The 21413-nt window shown below is 37.4% G+C and overlaps 1 protein-coding gene across 1 annotated transcript in view; it reads right to left on the reverse strand.

The window, feature by feature from the left end:
* The window catches only part of CFAP20DC (CFAP20 domain containing), a 64717-nt gene extending 51972 nt beyond the window's left edge, over positions 1-12745 (reverse strand). The window contains exons 1-5 of the mRNA XM_058813087.1: positions 12699-12745; positions 10379-10464; positions 8078-8167; positions 7516-7609; positions 5523-5595 (exon numbers count right to left, since the gene is read on the reverse strand). Of these exons, the coding sequence (XP_058669070.1) occupies positions 5523-5595; positions 7516-7609; positions 8078-8167; positions 10379-10414 (293 nt within the window). The 5' untranslated portion in view covers positions 10415-10464; positions 12699-12745. The remainder of the gene's footprint in view (positions 1-5522; positions 5596-7515; positions 7610-8077; positions 8168-10378; positions 10465-12698) is intronic.
* Between the last annotated feature and the right edge of the window lie 8668 nt (positions 12746-21413).

Genomic DNA, 21413 nt, shown 5'->3' on the forward strand with positions numbered 1-21413 from the left:
TTTAAAAATCTATATGGGAGTTAATGTATTTTTATTATGTCTGTGCTTGAGTATTTATATCTAAGGGTCAGATGTGATAGAAAAGTAATGAGACCATGTTGAGAAAAATGAGGTGGTCAACAAGAAAATCAACCTCATTTATAATAATATTCCTGTGATCAGCAGGTGCATAACTCTTCCAGCTATGGTCATTAACTGCATTCATTTCACACTTAACATCTACATTTGCAAGCCATTTGAAAGTAAAATTACCTTCCAATTCAATTTTCAATTTTATTTTACATCTTCAAATTTGATTGACTATTTTGCTCACAATGGTAACTATAGTGAGATTGCAAGTGAATGGCAGCAACTGCCCAAGAGCACAGACAGACTCATCTGCTCAGATTGCCTATTCACTTTGCTTCTCTATGGATAAATGGATAATAATTTATAACCATTTGTTAATGTTCAATTCAAGGCTAAAAATGAACTTAGGAAAAAACAATACTGAACTATTGAAGGGATGCTTCATTTGTCAGGATCACTTGGTCGTCAAATGAAAGTGGTTTTCTCTTTATAAATGATGTAACCTGGAAGTTTACCAAACATAAAAGCAGGTATTTCATCGATGTTGCTAAGCTCCCATGCAATTTAATACTAACAGAAATCTCTTTGTATCCTGGTCAAAATCCAGAGAGAATTCTCTGCTAATGCTTCACTATTAGTACATTAGTCCTTAACAACTGTAGTGCCATTTTCTCCATAAATGCATGTGCTTCCTAAACATTACAGGTTACATCATTATCATCATCACCACCTCCATTTTAAAGACAAAAAACAAAGTAATATACCAATTGTCAGCTGATTTGCCATGCTTTCAGATTCTCAAATTTCCTTATTCAGAGGCACCCTGTACTTTACATACATTTTATTTTATATGCTACTTGTAAATTGGTCTTATAGGAGATACCACATTACTGAAGTGCCTGCCTGATCTGCAATCCAGAACAATGTATCCTTTCCCCATAAAAACAGAAGTAGTTACATTGAAAAGAATCAAATCTCTACAAAGTAAGAGATCTGGAAGACTGATATGTCACCCAGACTAGAGAACAAGTTGTACTGTATACTAGAATTTCCTGTTGATAGTGTTCTTTTCTGGAGAGCATTAAGAAAAAAAACCCACAAAGTGCCCTTAACCAGTATCCATAAAGAAGGAGTACCACAAGTGGCAGGCACAAAACATGAATCATCAAATCTGGTTGTTAAAATGAAAATATTTCAAAATATGAGCAGTTATGAAGAAATGGTGAATCCTGACCTCTCCCAACCAAAATAATTAATACTTTAGTACTTATTAGTGCCTCCATCTAAAGTTCTAGAAGATGTGATGACTGGGAGAGTTATTAAAATTTTTAAACTTTCAAATATATGAGTTAAAATCTCCTTTGTAAATTATGAAATTCAACATACCCTAATACTTCTAAGAATATTTCTGTATTTCACTCTTGCTTCACAAAATAATCAAGGAACATGTCTCATGCTACTAAATACCAGAATTTCAAATAATCTCTCAGCTAAATCTATTCAATAAAGTTTACTTTCATTCTCTTTCTAAAATCTTCCAATAATTTCAGATGTACATGATAGAATTAGCACCTATGTCCTGCTTTGAATTTTAAGAGATTGGTCTAAGCTTTACAAGACTAACCAAGATTCATATTGTTCTGAATCTGAAAACATGCTGGGTGTTTAGGTTAACATGAATAATTTATGATATTTCTGTCAGCATAGCTAAAATGATGACTGATTATGATAGCATCTAATTCACATAAATTCAAACTGTTATGGTATCTATGAATAAATTAGCTATACTTGAAAAACCTATTATGTTGTGGTTATTAAAAATCTCAAAGTAATAAGCTTATATTTATAGAAACAAATGTTTGAAAACAGGAAATACGGTACCAAAATATATATTTCACTGTACTGTTCACAGGCCTTGCAATAATATTTCTTATCAGCAAGCACAACTACTTCAGGAATGAAGAGATTTTAAACTCCTTTTTCCCTACAGATTCCTTCATACATAACTAGCTTCAACAGAAAACTTATCAGGTATGTTCCAGAGTTTGAAACTCACAGAGTTTGCATTAATTCAGAATATAACAAGAACTTATGCCTTCTGGAGTTGGCTAAGGCTAGTGGCAAGCAAAGCTAATTTGACTATGAACAGTGGGATAGTAACTGAGCCAACCTGTTGATAAGTGCTTTGCCAGCTGAGCAAAGGTTGAAAGGCTGAGGTTGGAACACCAGGAAGAATTAGGAAATTAGGAGACATAGGTACTATTAGAGTGAATGAGCAATCATGTAAATCCTCAGCACATTCTGGCTGGAAAGATGGTCCATGAGGTACTGAGTGATTCCAGGAAGGGGCAGCACAGCAGAGCCCCACAGCACATTAATACTGAGCACCACGTCTGCGCTTGGGGGCAGCTGCAGCTCTCACTGACAATGGGCATGTTTGCTCTGCAGCTTTTCATGGCAGAAAAATTTTTTTCTGTTTTGCCTTAACAGAACTCAGACCTCCCCAGTGCCACATGTGATTTACGGCTGTTTGCCATGCTAAGATTTAAACAAGTTTGAAGCAGCAGGAATTGGGCATGAGTGAGAGAGACAGTGTGACTTCAGAGCTGCAGCAATGGATGAGTAAGAACCATGCCTAAACTGGGAAAAAAAGATTGAACAATACACAGGGAGTCATACAAGACCACAAAATGTTTCAGTATATAACCAGGTATTGAGCACCTCATCCTTGTTCTTAGAGTCGACCAGTCTGCTCTTTTTGTTTTCTTTTTGTTTCCTTCTATTTTTTTTTTGGATGCCATGGTACAATTTCAAAATCTTTTTCCTCACATCAACTGCTCTAAACATTTGCTCTAAAACTTTCCATTACAAAATGTGCTAATTTCATGTGATACCAAACACTGAGAAAAACCATATCAGAAACAAAGTGTGACCATGACTGGCATTACAGTTCTTTAAGAATAAATGTTTGAGTGCTTGTCAAAATGCCAAGCAGAAGTACTAACACCCACATGTCCATGTATTGGGAATTAAAGCAAAAATGACAACGCAAGCCAGATGCTGTTTTCTTTTACATGCAAATATCTTTTCAAACATCGAGTTACCTTTGCTTTTTCAGAAAAGTAGCAAAATCCATAACACTGAAGATTTAACAACTGGCTACTGCATTTGCAGCAGACAGCTATGTTCAGCATTACTAATAGCTTTGCTATTATTTGCTCCAAAGAAGCTGCATAAATTACATGCTCTCTACCTTAGTTGTGATTTTATTATGCTTCATCAAATTTTTCATCCACAATCTATTTTACACATTTCTACACAGATCAATACATTGACTGTTAATGTGGTGCTATTCATCTAATCATGCCACATTAAAAAGTATCTAAAATTCTATTAAGATTTCTTCTGAAGAAAAGATAAACCAGCTAATATATGGTTTGTACATTTCAGTATTTATGGCAGGAATCTCGAATGACTGGTTGACAGCAGCAAGTTAGAAAGTTTAGCTCTGCTGATGCCAGCAGTGATGGATGGTCTTGAAGAAATTCTTGTTTGCTGACCAAATCAATCACTGAACAGAATGCAAAAGAAGATGAGACTCAAACTAAATTCCTATTTCCATCTCTCTGCAGAATGGGAGAGCAAGAAATGCAACATAAAGCTTCATGCCCAGCTATTACAAAACTTGTCAGTGATTTTTACATAAAGTAAATTTCATAGCTTGGCATGCTATCAATTTTCACTTGAAGCTGCTCAAAGACTCAGCACTAAGTAGGCAGGTTGTGTAAGAAACCACCTTTGAACATTAAACTTCAGAAAGCAACAACACCATCAACACTCTGTCTGCAAACAAGCAAGAGATTTCTTTCAGAACATCTGGAAAGAAGGGAACTGAACAGCAGTCACATGGCAAGAAGGACTTGTATTTATTATTTACTGGATTATCTTAAGTCTGCTAGGGTAAAATAATGCATTGTCTGTTCTGCAAGTATTGAAGGACTTTATGGGTACAAGTAAGTTATAGTTGATTTCAAATACAAAACTCAGTATTAAAACTATTTTTAAAGAACTTTTATTAACTTTTTAATACAGCTGGACTCAGTGGGGAACAACTGATATTGTACTTTTAAGACATAAACACCTTCATTCAAAGTAACTGGAGCTCCAGAGAAAATACAGTTAATATGGTTTATATTATATGCATTATATAGCAATATAGTATATGTTACATAAAATATATATATAGAAAATACAATATACATGTATTTAAACCTATAAAAGTACCTAAGAATATAATAGGAACATATATTTGCTTTTATAAGAGGGACACAGTAAAGATGGGAACAGGAAGTAGAAAGAAAATATTTAAAAAATGTGAAGTCTAAATATAAGCTGAAAAGGTAAATACAGGTGGGAGAGGTGATAGAAAATATTTTTATCAAGAAAAGCAAGTAATGAGAAAAATGAAATTAGTAGAAGTAGAAAAGAGGTTCCTGTTAAGAAGGTATCAAATACCCAAAAGAATCAAACTGAAGATGACGCTACAAAAAATCTGAATTCCTGCACCTGTCATTAAATCTCTGCCCCTGCCTGCAGAATGAACATGAGAAACAAATCTTGGTTTTGAGTTGGTACTTGGAGTTTGGCCTCTGTTGCATGACATATCCTGTTTGTTTTTCCCTTTAAATGCAAACTTACAGAAAGTCAAACAAAAATAAAATCCTTCTTTCACTTTACATGATTTAATTGCTAATTTAATTGATATCATTCAACCCATCTTTGCTTGCAGGGCTTCTAATGGCCTAATATTTCTTTTCTTAGTCCAATCTCAGATATTCTATGGGCTACAAAGCTGAGTGAGTTGTGCTGTTTATATATAGTATAAACAGATGGTGTCACTAAGGGAGAAATGTTGTCCAAAGCCTGACAACTGCCCAAGTTTAAAACTCTATTAAATCATTTCACACCTAACTAATAAAATGTCTGTTTCTGCTGTATCTCTCTTTCTTCACAGTGTGGAACAAATTATACCAATCAAGTACTCCATTTGTTTTTCTAGCTTTTTAGCATTTGTTTGGTTGTGTTTTTATCCTCCAGTTATTAGAATATTCATTTCTTTTTGCCCTGGACCAAAGGGCCCTCTCTTATGACTAATGAATAAATCTCATGAATTTTCAAGCAGTCCTCATGCCCCAGTATTTTCATATGTTTGACAAATTTGTGCTCCATTTCTTTGGATTTTTCATCATCTTCATTCAGCATTTTTTGGAGTTTGTTCTGTCTTCAAAGGAATGTCAGTATTTAAAACATTTAAGAAATAATGATCTCATTAGCTTAATTACTTTTTATTGACTTGACAAGTCACCATGCTTTAATGCAAAATATGCCACCACAATTAATGACCTCTATCAAGAATTCACTTTAAGTATTCAAAGAAATTTTACGCATCTTACAGTAACTCAGTGGCGAAGTCTTTTCCCAATGGCACAAAAATCTGAAGTGTCAGATATTGCTGCACCAGTCCCACTAGAAACAGGAAAAAAAAAAAGCTGTGTGCATGCAGATGCACATTTCACCATCCAGCATTTCCATTTTGTACCATATGCTATGCTCCTACAACACTATTTCCCAAGGTTCACACAACATATGAACACGAGAAAAACCTGAAGAAATCCAATTCAAACTGCAATAAAGGTACTGTTTTAAAAGTCCATCTGTGGCTTTGATGGAAATCTCATGAAAGCAAAAGGAACCTTTTTCTTTTAGCTTACAATTTTTGTGCTCCAAGAGCATGAAGACAATAAATATCCCATGAGAATTTTAAAATGAAGCAATACTGTCCTTCAAGATTATCTTATAGTGGCATTAAACTTGCACTCATGTTGGTGACAATTTACACCTTGCTAAGCAACTTCAACAAAACTCTTGGGTAAGAATGCAATTCAGATCATGACAATGCCTCTCAGTGGAGGCTTCTGATTTTTAGAATAATAACAAAGGAGTTTGACTGAGGGAGCAAACAAAAAGATTCAGGTAGCTTCCTATCAAGGGAAAACAGTACAAAGCTGTCTGAATTGAACCATATGTTGTTTTCTCAGATATTCCATCAGGGATGACACAGGCTGCTTTTCACTGACTTCACAAGCCTGAACAGCAACACTGGCTCCTCCTCTAAAGAATGACACATTAGAACTTTCTTCTTTTGAGGGCCAAATCACACCTTAAAACTTCAAATTAGATTTGCATATATAGTAGCTTTTATTTTGGAAGAGTATACAAAGTTCCAGTGCAACTGGGAGACCATATACTTGATTAATGAAATACTTGAGGTGCATATACCTCAAGAGAGGAAGAGACCAAGACAGAAGGAAACAGAATGGAAACAGATGGAAACCTGACTGCAATATTGCAGCATTAGCTAAAGTAAATTTAAAACCAAACTATTTTTAGCAGTGATTACCCACACAATAAATTCTTAATCCTCATTTTAATATTTAGCAACAGTTAGCAACTGTTTTTCTTTTAATTGTTTACTGTTTGCTATATTAGTTTATTGTACCATTGAAAATAAATTAGTTTGGTTTCTCAAAAATATACATTGCATCAATAGTAATTTTAATGAAGATAACAGCCAATTTCTTTCATGAAAATCAGACTAAACTTAAAGGCCTTACAGAGTCACCAGCCCAAGGAATTTTTTTTTTTTGGTGTTTATTGGGAGAAACCTACGTGTTACTGTATACCCTACATTAGAAGTACACTAAAAGATTCCCATACCATTTGTTTAAAATCACCATCTCAATTTTTCTTCAAAAGCAAGCAGTTAATTCTAAGCCAGCTCAAGTCACTCGTACAAGCCTTACAAGGTACAGCACTCTGTCAGGGAGTTTAAGGCATATGATGATTGCTGTACTGCAGAAGTCTGTATTGCAGACTGCTTGGACTCTGGATTATTGTGGTGCAACAGACATCCTGGGAAAACACTCCACAGTACCCTTAAACACTGATTACATGAACACAGAGGAAATTTGGGTATAAATTTCTTGTACCGCTAGAGCTTATTTGATACAAAACTAAAAATTCTTTAAAAAGTAAAATAAGAAAGGGGACAAGAACCTAGTTTCCATTCATTAATGCCAGTACAATTACTGACTTTATTAAGTGCTGAATGGAATCAGAGTTATTTATCAGACATTGGTCTGTAGCAGGATCAGGTACAAAGTGACCATGGCAGCACCAGGACATGTTAGATCTTCCCTACAGCACTTACTCTAATATGGCATTTCTGTAAGTTTTACTTATTTGTCACTGACCTGCTAAAAAGTTAAAAAACTTTTCCATGCTGAATCATGTCTGAACTAAGGGAGAACAATGTTTAGCATTTCAATATAAGATTGATGTAATAATCAGAACAGCATCACAGACATTGAGTTCTTTGATACTCACAAGTTTGTTTGGTTTCCCTTGGTAGCTTCATTTTGTTGATTAGACTGTTTCCTTCAAGTACAAAAACAAAGCCTTTTAATTCTTTGTCGTATTCCTACAGAAAGGAACAACAAACATAAGCATCCTGACAGAACTCTCCTCCTGTCAACCAACCATGCTAGTAACATACCAGAAAATGCAGATGGCACTGCAAGTATGACTGGCTCACATTTGATGGCAAAAATATAATCCACACTAATATGTCCTTTACTTGTGTGTTTTATGAACAAATATTGCTGACAAACAGGATTCACAACTCAGTGAGCAAAGCTCAATTCACTAGTTACCAGAGTGCCAAAATTACTTTCTAAATATTTAAACTGTAAAATTACACTGTGACCAACTCAGTCTGCAAGCAGGCATACAGAAGTAATTTAAGTAGTCATTTAGTCTGCCAAAATGATAGAACTGCAAGTGACAACACCACTGTCAGGTCAAAGCCCTCATTACCTTCTAATTTTAAGCTTAATTCACATTTTTCTGGTTTATACTCTAGGTTTCATAGATTTCTTAAAAAACTTACTTTTGATATAGCTGATGGGTTGCCAAAAATCTTCCATTTTGCTCCTGGGTTCTTGCCTTGAGCACTGAATATTTCAACAAACCGGCCCCCCTATGATAAAATGGTTTGAGGATACATCAGCCAGCACTAAATTATCAAGGGTCAAGAGGAGAACCTAAGAATCCCTCTGTATCATGTTGTTACCACAGTCAGTACTACTGATCAGTCAGACAGCAGAATATAAATAACAGCTTCTAGACTACTATAACATATCAATTCATGTAGTCAATATTTGGCTTTACTAGAGGATTAGAAGAGAAAATTGAAGGAATACCATGGAGTATTTTAAAATTATTTTATCTATTATGTCATTCTCTTAAAGGCAAAATTATTGTAGATATTCAAAAACCATGCAAGAGATGACTAATTTATATTTGGATAAGATTTATTTCTACAATTTACCAAATGAAGTGAGTTTTAAAACATGCTGCTAAAAAATAAAAGGTGTTGCAGATAGGATGTTTTGTCTGATTTCCAAAGGAAATGAAGTTTACACCATCTCTCTACATATGTGAATGGCTCTGCCTACATATTTTGCAGTAACTTTTCTAAGTTACCAAATTTCAACCCGATTTGAACAAAAAAACTTACTAACTTTTCTGGGCCAACTTAAGCAGCCTGGGAGTAGATCTGTTCCAGGCAGTATCACCATGAAAAGGGCTACAGCCTTCATGAGGGAACAGAGAATTACTACTGGAAAAAGATTATTATGGATGTCCCTGTCAGGTGAAAACTCCTGACACACAGCATGTGCCTAGTGGACCTCAAGGAATCCCAACACAGGCTCTTAGGGAGGTTGGCTTTATCACCTCTGCTTTGGGAATTATTCACTTCTAGATTTTTGCCATTTGATGTCACATTTTTTGTGACATCTGATGCACTGAGCCTACAGTTTGCTAAGCATTTTTCAGCAGCATGGTTGACCTAATAAATCATTACAACTCTGCCATTCCCTTCTCATTTCTAGTTGCCTGCACTCCCCAATTCTCTTTATGCTCAGCTGCCCAAGCAATTGCCTGTAAGTCAGAATGAGCAAGAGGGGCAAGCAAAAGAAATGCTCCTCAGATTAGTTTTTCAGAGAACATCAACTCTGCACTGTATATGAATTAGGTATTTTCCTCTGCCCACACACACCTGGCAGCTCCAGCCACATGGCTGATCCAGTGACTGGACTTAGTAAATTCTAAGGAAATTCAAAATGGCATTCCATAAACTCTGCCCAAAATATTTTTTAAACTTACAATGGATGGATTTTTAATATGATATACTATCAATTTTCAAGTTACCCGATTCATTTAAGGACTACAGGATCAAGTTCTCAAAAAGTTAAGAAAGATTTTTAACTGCTAAGCTGTATGTGCTTGCAGCAAATCTTAAACAAGTGGCTTTTTCTTCCATCTTTACAAATACATTTTGTTAATAGCACAGCCCTTGAATTGGCCCTGATTTGAGGTTAAACTGAACAGGACATGGAAAAATACCAGACACTGTTTGTTCGACATGAGAAAATGTCAAACAAACAGTGATGCTACTTTTGCTGAGAAAAGTTACTTGGTGCTGTGGAAGATTGTTAGGCCTCATGAGGGGCCTCAGTGAAGTTAGGCAAGAAACTACAAACTCCACAATCAACTGCAGGGGAGTATGGGGCATCTCTGGGAGCACAATCCTGCAAAGTCAGTGGCAGCTAGACATCAGAAATTCCATGGAAAGCTGAAACAGCCTACAGAACAGCAATCAGAAATATCAATTTTGGGTGCAGAAGTAAAATATTTGGGACCAGTGGGGAAAATGTAGTTGGGGTGGGCTGTTCTTTTGGGATGGGATTGGTGCAGAGAAAGGGAAGGCAAAGTGTGGTGGAAAGAGAGGCCAGGAAGAAGTAAAAGGGATAATGAAGCTTCTAACAATGTGACTGCTGTTGTCACATGCTTGTGCTGGACCAAGGGCATAAACCAACCCCCTTTTCTGACCATGCCTTAGGAGCTGGGACTCCTTCCATGACTACAGGGAAGCAGATGTGCCTTCCCTGGCCCACAAGGGTAAAGAACAAAAGACCCTGGCAAACTCACGTTGTGCACATTCTAGACCTGATAGCATCAGCAGGTACCCACTTCTTCATAACACTTCTACAAAAATACTGAATTATGAAACACTCCAAAACACTCCTGTAGCTGGACTTTTTGCATCTCAGGATAGGCTATTTTAATTGAGCTCTCACAGAGATGAGATGAAAATGGGTAAAAATTAGAATGATTTCTGTTTTACCTGATAGTGGTTTCTGAACATTTTTCCAACTTTCATAGGCAGAAAATAATTTAGTTCTCAGTCAGTAAAGACACTTGCAAGCTATGCTGAAAAACAAGCAAACAACTTTATGTAGGATTTGACATGAAAAAAATCCTATAATGACACTTCAGCCATATTTTAAAATATGTGAACACTATTATAAAGTACTTTTCTGAGTGGATATGTGTATCAACTGCATCAGAGTGCTACTGCAAAAGAATTAGCACCAAAACAATATTAATATTGACACTGACACTGTCTTGGAAAACATTCTCTTTGTGCATCAAATACTCAGGGCTGCCTTTTCTTATATTCCAAGTAGAACAAGTAATTTTATGTCAATCCTTATTTTTTATCAATGAAGATCTTCTCATTCTTTAAAAATGCTTAAAAATCATCTTTGGCACATATTTTTTTATTGTTCTTTGTTCTCAAATGCCCACTGGAAAACATAAGAATCCATTTAAGAGGAGCTTAACACTCAATATAGAAAAGTAGAAACATGGAACAGCTGCAACAGAAATCTCTCCATCTAGAGGTATTTGGCTGAGACTTCTGAGACAAGTTATCTTCTTTCACATTCAGCACTCTTCTTTGAGGGTGATTACTGTAAGACTCAAACCAAGCACTTCAGTTATCTGAGGGCTGCTCAAGTCACTGTGAATTAAGAGATGTCTGCAGTTACAGGATTGGAACAGTGGAAAGGGAATAGGACTGACACTGGACGTCCCTCTTTGATCACACTGTGTCTGGGGGCTCACCTGGCATCCAGAGAAAGTGAAGACACCCTGGACATAAAACAAAGTTGTCACTCCAAAGACAGAGAGAAATCAGCCACAAGAGACAAGAAGCACCTTCACTGAGAACTGGAAGTGCTCCTCAACTCACACAAGAATCCTTTCACAAGACTGCCTCACTTTATTGGATATACTTTCTTCTGCTTGTGTTCAGTTTGGGTACAAACAACTTAAGAATTAAATTATTTTTAACTACTGGATATTATTCCAGACTGCAACCAGTTTTTTATAAATAGAAACAATATGCTGACCAGGTAATTATAAATACAACTTCTCATAATGAACAGTTCAGCTCTCACAACCAAAAAGTAACAAATCTAAAAAAAATTATGAAAACATATATGGCTACAAATGAACTAGAAATTCAGTGACAATATGCATGAGTTCATGAAGAATGAATCCATCTAAAGGATTAGGGCAGCATTCTATTTGAAAAAGCAAATAATAATTCATTTATGAAAGCAGGATGAAATCTATGGCTATTTATCCACATTTATTTTAATCAGCAACAATTAAATCTTAAAGTTGTCTGTAAATAAAATAAAAATGGAAAAACAATCAGATATTGCAAATTTATCCCATGCTGTTGCCAGAAATGTTTAATTTTTTTTTTTTATTATAAGGAAAATGAAATTTAAAACCCACAGGATTTGTAACAGGCCTATCAAAACTTGTAATTAGTATTTTGATCAAATTCATAACCAGGTGACTCTTCCTAACTTCAGTGGAAGGTAAACTTGTAAACCCAAAGTTTAGAAGCATTTGTGTTTGGACAAGTCATTCAGCTACAAAGCTGATCATTGTAAACACCTCTGTGAAATCAGTGAAATGTCAGTTTGTTTTTCATTCAGGCAGGAAAAATACTGCAAGTGACACTGCAATACATCTTTGCTCCTCTATTGCTTAATTACAACTTACCAAATTTCATTACTACAAATGAAGACTAGAAAATACCTTTGCTAGTAAGGTTGGTGGCCACTAAAACCATTAAGTGAATGACTTATTTGTCACGCAATTACTGAGGTAACGTTAAAAAGTGCTTCCATTATGCATCAAGTATTATTGTCTTTAATTATAGTGAGCTATTCTTAAAGGAGAGAACAATCTGGAAAATTTATAGTTGTGGTATTTTTCCTCTTCTCACCTTTCCTCTTCCCAGTCCCTCCAGAAAGTCTAAAATTCAAGAGTACTTAAAATGCAGAGAGAATATTAAAAAAAAAAATCAACAGGAATTTGAAATACAAGTCCTCAATTTTTTGCATAGTTATCAAATAAATAGGACTTTTATGACATCTTTGCAGAATGCCACAGATTAGTAGCTTTCTCATTTTTCAGTCAGAGATCAAAATTATTTTTTTAGTGCCCTGAACCATGAACCATGTACTCTGTCCAACTGGAAACACAGGCCTAACATATCAGTAAATGACAAATAATTAAGAATTTATAAAGTTAAGCAACAATGAAAGGTATTTATCTTTGAATAGATTCCTATCCGAATTTACCTTGTGATGTCTTGGTTTTTGCAGTGGCTTTGATCACTGGTTTCACCATGCTTCTTACATCAACAATAAAGTAGCAGTATCCAAAGGGCCCCTTATTCCTTCCATTCACCCAAGCCACTCAGGACTCTGCAAAAATATCTCCATCCTGTGACAGATTCTCATGTATATTTCAATAATATTTGGTGTTTATGTAGTCCCGGACTCCAACAATTGGTCCTTTGAAAGTGACAAGCAAAAAGAGTATTTCACAAAAAGCAAATGCAAACAGACCTTCATGCTTTCTTAATCTAATTAGTACTAAGCACTGCTCTAAATCCAGGACAGACAGGGATGGACAGACTGACACAGACCTAAAACCCTTCATAGTCATGGTTAGTCCCTTATCTTAAAAGGCACTATTTACATAAGTATAAGAATACAAGATTCTGATCAATATCCCAGTGCTGGCAAAGCAATGTTTATTTGAGATTTTTTTATTCCAAAGTCATATCTGCGAAGCAAAATAAAGCTAATTTGCACATATTAGTAATTTGCATTGAAAAATGACACGGATACACTATTTTTGGCAGGGCACACAGGCTTAGACCCAAGCCTGTTCATACATATAACTCACCATCATGGGCCCAAAGCCAGAGCTGATTTATGGTGCCTGGGACATGCCAGGGAGAGCAGTTCATCACTGATGAAGGGTTTTAGTATCTCCCAGACAAATGAATTCCACATATTAAATATTTAAAGCTGAGTTTGTAACACCACCATATATTTTCTCAAAACACAAGTTACCATAATAAATGAGCAGAAAGACCATTAATAAGCTATTGCAAGCCTACTGGCGCTCCAGCGGGCGAAGCTTTTATGCACATCGCCCAGAATTAAGGGGAAAAATAACTCAAACCCGAGCCTTTCGCTTTATAAAAACTGGACCGCAAAACGCTTTGACACAAGACCGCGACACCTGCGGCTCCCCCTTGGCTGCGCAGCTCCAAGGCACGGCCGCGGCTCCCTCGCCCCTTCGCCGGAGCCGGGGCTGCGACCGGGACGGTGATCGGGGTCGGGGCCGGGGTCGGGGCCGGGGTCGGGGATCGGGGTCGCTCCGTCCCCGCCGGGTCTCACCTGGGTGAGGGCGGCGGCGCCGTTGAAGATGGCGGCACGGGCGGCGCGGCCCCTGAGGGCCGGTACCGGCTCGGGGACAGCGGCGGTAGCTCCGGGGTGCGGGGTGCCGGTGGCCCGTGGGGGCTGCGGGCCCGCAGTCCCGGTCCCGCACCAACCACTCACAAATGGCCGAGGCTGTCGCAGAGCCTGTGCTGGCCCCTCGCAGGTGCCCCCAAGCGTGTGGGAAATGACGCCGTGTCACCCCGTGCAAATGTCGTTGACATGTCAACTCATGAAACATATTTTCCCTTTCCCCTTTAAGGCTGCAGTCTCATTTTTTTTTCTCTTTTATTTTGTTTTTTTTTTTATTTTTATTTTTTTTTTTTTTTTGAGAGGGATGAAGGGTGAGCTACAGCAGCCACATCAAAGTCCTTAGTTTTCAAGGAATTACAGCGGCCTCGGACGTCTGGCATTTTTCCCTGTGAGAGGGAAGCGAGAAGGACAGCCCCATTAGTTTAACATCACTGACAAGTACAAGCAAACACCTCCCGATGGCTTCAAAAACCTCTGGGAACAAGGTTATGGGGAACCAATTTGATCTGGGGTTTTATAATGAGATATTAGTCAAAGAAGATCTTCCCTTGAAGTGACTGCTTTTTTGATCACAGCATTTCTTCATGAAACTTTGTACCCTTTTCACAAAAAAGTACTGGAATACCCTTTCCTTCCTCAAAGTGTGTCTTAATGTTTCTGTGAAGAGCAATTATTAAGAACCTTGTAACCCATCATGGTATAATGAAATACATGAACTGAAAGGCTGAGACCCGATGGGACCTGCTGTGCTCAGCTCACCATTGCTCTGCTCACCTCCCTCGCTTTTCATCCTGAAGGTACCATCCTGATTTTGCCAAGGAAGGGAATGAGTTAAATCAGTTTTAGGATGTATTTAGCTTTCTCATTTTACCTTAGGATTTTCAAAGAAATCCAATGTTGTTTTATCATACACTGGATTACACTGATTAGAGTTCTTAGGTATTGGAGATAAGGAAAACAATAATACTAAAGCAGAGCTACGGGTTATTCAGTGAAAACAGTTAATGGAACAAGGACAGAAGAGAGATGATGATAGGAAAAGAAAGGTTAAAAAAGCATTGTGGAGTTCTTTAGCCAACAGAAACAAACTACATAGTTCATTACATACAGTTTAACCTGAAGTAATTTTGAAATTAATTACACATAGCACTGTATCTAAAAACCCTGCGCCCTTTCTGACAGCGGTTATGCTAAGGCCTGAGTAGTTTAGAAATTCTGATTAAAAACTGAGATTTGGGCTGAAGAACCTAAATTTGAAATGTTGTATGAAGCAGCCATCTGTGAGTGTAAGGTGTAAAGAGCTACCTGCCTGCTGGGGGCAAAACTGGGCTGCCCAAATACCCTTTGCCAGCTGCCACTGGAAACTGGTTTTAGGCATACTGTCAGGGAAATTTCTTTCCCCTGTTTTTTTTTCCAGATTTACAGAAAAAACCTCATGTCTTGTGACCAAAAAATTGCAGGTAATGTAAGACTGGCAAGGAATCTTGTGTCATTAAATTTGATCCATCCATAGCCTGAGCACGTCATACTTCCATAGTCTGTTTTGGAATTATGGTAATGTGGGAAACATTGTAAAAATAGTGATGAAACAATCAAGGTGTTTGTTATGATTAATTCTTTGAGATTGCACCTGTAGGTTGGCTGCAGCTGGTACCTGAGCTGCTGGATTATGCACTTTTCTTTGGCTAAATATTTGAAGCCTCTGTGCAGTGTACAACTACTACTACACAGTGTTCAGCAAGTGCCTGGGTAATAATTTGGGAAAAACTGTGAGAACTCAAATACATTTATCTTCACCCCTTACATGTTAGAACACATTTCAGTGAAGAGATTTCTATTGTGTCTTGGACTAGGAAAATGGAACACATGAACATCCCTTCTTCTCATAAATAACCCAAGCATAAGGTGTGGTTAGGTCTCCTGTCTTAAATTAAAATACTGAGAAGTTGGAAGCATCATGCTGGGAAATGAATTGATTTAATTTAGGAGAGTATTCAATGTGCATTAGATATCTGATGTGTGATATTAAACCCAGCCATTTTTGAAGGACCCCCACTGACATAGCTTGGGTTTATATTCATAGGAATAGTTCTGTATTTTCCTTCATCCTTTCCTGGCTTAGCCTTATTACATATCATTGCTCACACTTGAGGCAGTCTCCCTTCCCTCTGTAAAGCTCCATTTCAGCTCTAATGACCATTTGCTAGTCTGTTCAGTACAGTACTCTTCTGAATTAGTTTGGTTTGTGCTTTTTTCAGACTGTTAGTTCATGTAGTCTGGAGATCTCTTATCTTTCTAGTTCATACTGTATTTTCTAAAATGCTATGTTTTGTCTTGAGATCTCTACATATTATAAATGCTATTTAAGCTAGAAATAGAAGACAGCCAGGCATCCAATGAAATTTTCTGTAGTTCTTTCATTCTATTCTTGATGTGCAGGGAAGTTGCTGCCTGCTTAGCCTTCACTTGGTGACAGCTGCCAAGGAGCCAAGGTGTGCTTGCCCCAGTGCCAGGCCACTCTGCATTTCCTCTGAACATTCCTGCTCAGCCAGTCTCCTTCATAGGAGTGAATTCGCCAAGATTACATCATGCAGGGTAACTTAACTGCCTGGTCACCATTGTATCCACTACTATTTGTGGCTCTCTGAACAATTTCCAGCAGAATGCTTCCTCCTTCTTCACCCATGTACACAAGCTCTGAATTTTTATTTATACCTTGGTATTTTGATGGAATTACTGTACAAATAAATAAAGAAGTGAAATTCATTAATTAGCATGACTGTTTGATCTTCTAGAAAAAAATAAATTCTGTGAGAGATGCATATAATCTCTCCATCATCTTAAGGGTTTGCTTTTAGAAGGAAGGAGTAACACCTTTGATTCAGAAAACAGCAGTTTGCAGAAGACTTGGGTAAATATTTGCTTGGGTAAATATGTTAAAATTGAGAATCAGTTTGCAACCTATTTTCCAAAGCCCCACAATAAGGTTCTTGAGGAACCCTTATTCCTCAAGAATAAGGATTCTTCTGTAAGAATCCTTATTTGAGGGTTGTGGATAGTTATGAGAAAACAGTTGGGCCAATTTTTGTCGTGTCTACTTCCAAGATTAGACTTTCACAAAGTTTCCTCTCACTCATGTGTAGTCCTCATGCTCAAACACAGAAGGAGACTCCAGAAGTGTCATGGTCAAAGGGACTGACAAGGGGGTAGACACAGCTGCAGCAGGGATAGAAAAGTTGTAGAGACATTGCATCTCTCTGTTCTTTACACCACACTGGGCAGTGGTGAGTTGAGAGCAAAGACAGCTCTCCATCACCAGACTAATTCTGTTGACAAAGCATGGAAAAAATTATAGTCTTTCTGTAAAATAAATAGCATTGGAGTGTGGTGCCACTCCGGAAAGCATTGAGTCCTCAGACAGTAATAGTTGAAACTGGCTGCTTCTGTCTTGTCTGGCTTTACAGGAATCCACCCATGTGACCAGTTGGCCACATTTTGGTCAAGAGCAGGCAATTAAAACCTTAAATCATGAAGATATATTTAATGAGGATGACTAACTAGTTAGCCACCATTCATGGATGTAGAAAGACAATTAGCACAGGGTCAAAAAGATTATTCATTTATTTGTCTTTTATGTTTTGTTTGGTTTATTTTGAGGCAGCTGGTATCTGTTTACAGATTAAAAAAATGTGGTATCAGCTGAAGAAAGGCAGTGAATTTCTGTAATGAAAGATCCGTCAGCTTTATGAAGTATATGTGCTAATCCCCTTCTTTCCTTCAGGATAGTTCATTAAAGCTATGTAATAACAAGAAAAGCATACAGGAAAAGTGACAACCTGCCATGGCTTGCCTTAGTATTGAAGCAACCTGTGCTTAAGTTTGACAAGTTATGTTGGAATAAAAAACATTTGCAGGTTCTCTTTGCACCTGCTACTGTTCTTTACAGGAGTTAGGCTTCACACAGCCCAAACTATGCCAATCCATTGCTTGTTTCATTTCAGCTTTGCAGTGTAGAAGGATATTTTGTGTAATGCCTTTTGTAGTTTGGTCATGCTTCTTTGATTCAGAGAATTTTTGGATAGGATTAAAGAAAAACAGCCTCTGGATGACTGGTGGGAACATTAATAGCATAGCCACTCTTCTCTGTCCAGTAAATCCATTAAATGATAAACTATTGATTTTTATAACACAATTAAGGTGCCAATGATTTCTTAAGAAATCATTGTACATTTTCTGTATTATGCACTCAGCACATTATCTATTGTGGATTGGAGGAGAGTGTTCTCAGTCTGGAATAAAACAACCTTCAAGCTGTTCTCAGAATGAAACCATCTCCACACCAGTCCAGTGCTGCACAGAGTTTTGGCTCTGAAATGGACCAATAGTCTTTATCCCATTGATTGTAGTGTGTCTATACAAAAAAATGTAACCACTGTAATTTACTATTATTGGGACCTTCTTAAGGCAGATAGTTTATAGTACCTAAAAAGTTTTAGTAACTTGCCCAGACAAGAATAAAAATTGGAATTTCAGGAGCAGCATCACGATCCACTGCTAAAATGGATGGCTGTCTGGACTCACAGAGGAATTTCTTCATCTCTCCATCACATAGTTTGTACAAAGAATGGGAATGCCATGGAGTATTTCCTTTGAAGCAGCATAAAATATTAGAAAGAAGGATATTGGTTGCAATGGGTCAAAATGGAATCTTCTATTTTGACATTTCCTGTGTTCCTTTGTGCTGAAATGGGATAAACACAGCCTTTATTTGTTCTGATAAGTGTGGGGCTTATTTTCCTTTCTCTCCACCTTTGATTTTATTTTTACTGACAAGAAAAAAAAAGTCAATATATAGTTTGATGTTGCTCATCCAACCTGTCAGATTTTTGTTTAGTGTTTTGATACTTCTTTTTCATTCAATTATTGTTCACATTGTTAGGGTTTAAGGTTTCTCATAGTAGGGACTTCATATATGTTATATTTTGAATTAATTTTTTAAAATTAATGGTTTTTTCAGAAATACAAGCATTTTCAAATAAAATTCTTTGCAGATTTGGAATATAAATAAACATAAAAATACAAATTTTGAGAAATAAACAGCATCTGCAGTTTTCAATGAATTTCTTTGGACTGAGTCACTGGATTCCATGCAGCATTCTTAATTTTGGCTCTTACAAAACTGTTCTCTGAAAAATAGTCTTCACAAAGACAGATGTCTTGCAGATTTGTGTCCTGAGTTCCTCCTGTCTAACAATCTCAACTTCCTCTGTCTCTCATAACTCCCTTAAGACAACAATCCCACTCGTTTTTCCTTTTTCTTCTATAATGTTTCCCCATTTCTATATCCCTGGCCATTCATCTTGTATCTTGACCAGTTTCTGCTTTCCTAAAACTCTTCCTGCAGTGCAGGGTTCCCAGATGTCCGAGCTCCTTTGTGCGTTTTTTCTGCTCAGCAGCCAGAACAGAAAGTCTGTGCTGTGGTGTGCCCAGGAGGAGCTGTGCTGGGGGGACAGCCAGGGAGTGCCTGTCAGCCTGGCTGCTGCCAGAGCAAATGAGTGGTGACTTCATTTCTGCCCACCTCTCACTAATGGCAGCATCAATAACATCTGTTCTGCTTCCTGCTGTGGATTCTCATCAGCCTTTCAGGAGCTTGATGTCTTAGGATATTCCATATAAAGTAAGACTAAAAAATGTCACCAATTTCAAGAGGAAGATTTGGAGTACTTGACCTAATGCCTTACATTTCTATGTTATACGGTTTATTCTGGAAGCTGACTGTCTTTGGTCTTTTGTTCATATCTTTGATCTGAAATGTAAATCAATATTTACTGTGTTTTGACTGAGTAGCTGGTTGTCAAAACCTCCAAGGCTGGTGGAGGTTAAAGCTGTGTTCCTCTTTCAGATACAGCCAGCTTTTATTTTCTGTTGTAAGCAGATGGAAAAGGAGGAGAGCCATGTCTCAGATAATTTTGTGGTAGGTTCATTTTAAACAACTTAAAACAAATGTTTCTGTATATTTCTTAGAGGGAGCTGACAAATTCTTCTGTCATGAGGGGAGCATGAACAATTTTAAACCTACCAAAATGAATATGATATTCCTTTTATACATTTATATTCTTGCTTGGTACTACTACAAACACTTGGTAGTAGGCAATGTGACATAAATGCATTACTCCCTTCCAAAGCATGAATTCTGTATGACTTTAACTGATTCCTCTTAAAGTATAAAATGTGAATTATCTGACTTACATTTTTAATTAATGAACCACGTTCTGGGGGTTGCCTGTGGAGCAGCAGCCACTCTCACAGAGGATAGTTTGTGGAGTGGTATATTTATTTACTTCTTACCAGGATGTATTGCTAAAAGCAATACATGTGTGTGAAAGCACACAGTGCTTTTGTGTGCACTGGTGATCTGAGCTTCCACAGGATTCTGCTAATATAGTTTGAATGCTTTCATCATTAGATCTTATGAATAAAGCCAGATGCAAAGTAAGTGTGGACTAATAGGCTTTAGGGAATTGCAAAATAGAGAAAGTTTTTCAGTCTCTTCAATTTCTGTCATGTTACCCTTAGCTTCTGAAGAAGTTTGGGATGCAAATCAAACTGGGGTAATTCAGGAGTCCTGCACACCAATGCCATCAAGATGATGTGAAACTGTGTTTATTGGCTCAGTTTTTCATGAATGCTGTGAATCTGGGAGAAGAGATCACATTTTTGTCTTGTCCCTTCCCTGATTGAACTTTCTGTTCTTTTTGGAGCTTACTGCTATAGGTGGAGCTTTGTACCACAGGCTGCTGTAGACTATACTGCACCTTGGTACAACATGACTCTAAAAACAGGGAAGGCTGGGGAGGTTCTGTGCCCTGGGATGCCTGCTGAGATAAATAGGGATACCCAGGTCCCAGCCATGATGGAATTTGGTTCAGCTTGCCAAAAATTGGCACTGGTGTCACTTTAGCTACTAACGGAGGTTTGGGTTATGAGAAATGAAGGTGAACTGTGCTGGATAAAATATAAAGCACCTGGCACTTTTGCAAACAATCTTTCAGCAACTTCTCCTTTTGGCCACTGCTCAGCACTGATTTGATGGAATACATTGAGGATAAATCTATAGGGACCTCGTTGATAAGGTAATTCATTTTCTATATAGGAAAATGCAATTGGACTTCTCTAGCTGGACTGTAGTTGTGTATGTGATCTGGCATTTCCTAAGGAGATTAGGGATAATACTCATCAGAAAGAAAGTTGCAAAGCAAGTAAAGAATCATGTGAGGGTTTGAGAGCTACAGGAGACACTAGAAAATTTTAATTGGAGGAGTAGATTGCTATACAATTTAAAGAACTGATCTGACTAATTTTTTGGTATTTTTGTTCACATAATTTTCCCAAAAAGGAGATGTGTACATGTGAAATATACAGATGAAGGAACTCTTGACAGGAGCAGTCTGCCAGCTAGGAAGAAGTGGATGAACTTAAGGCCTGGAGTAGTGAAAACCAGATGAAATTCACTGCTGTGTGGTGCAAGGT

Source organism: Ammospiza caudacuta, chromosome 12 (assembly GCF_027887145.1).
Source record: "Ammospiza caudacuta isolate bAmmCau1 chromosome 12, bAmmCau1.pri, whole genome shotgun sequence".
Classification (NCBI taxonomy): Eukaryota; Metazoa; Chordata; class Aves; order Passeriformes; family Passerellidae; genus Ammospiza; species Ammospiza caudacuta.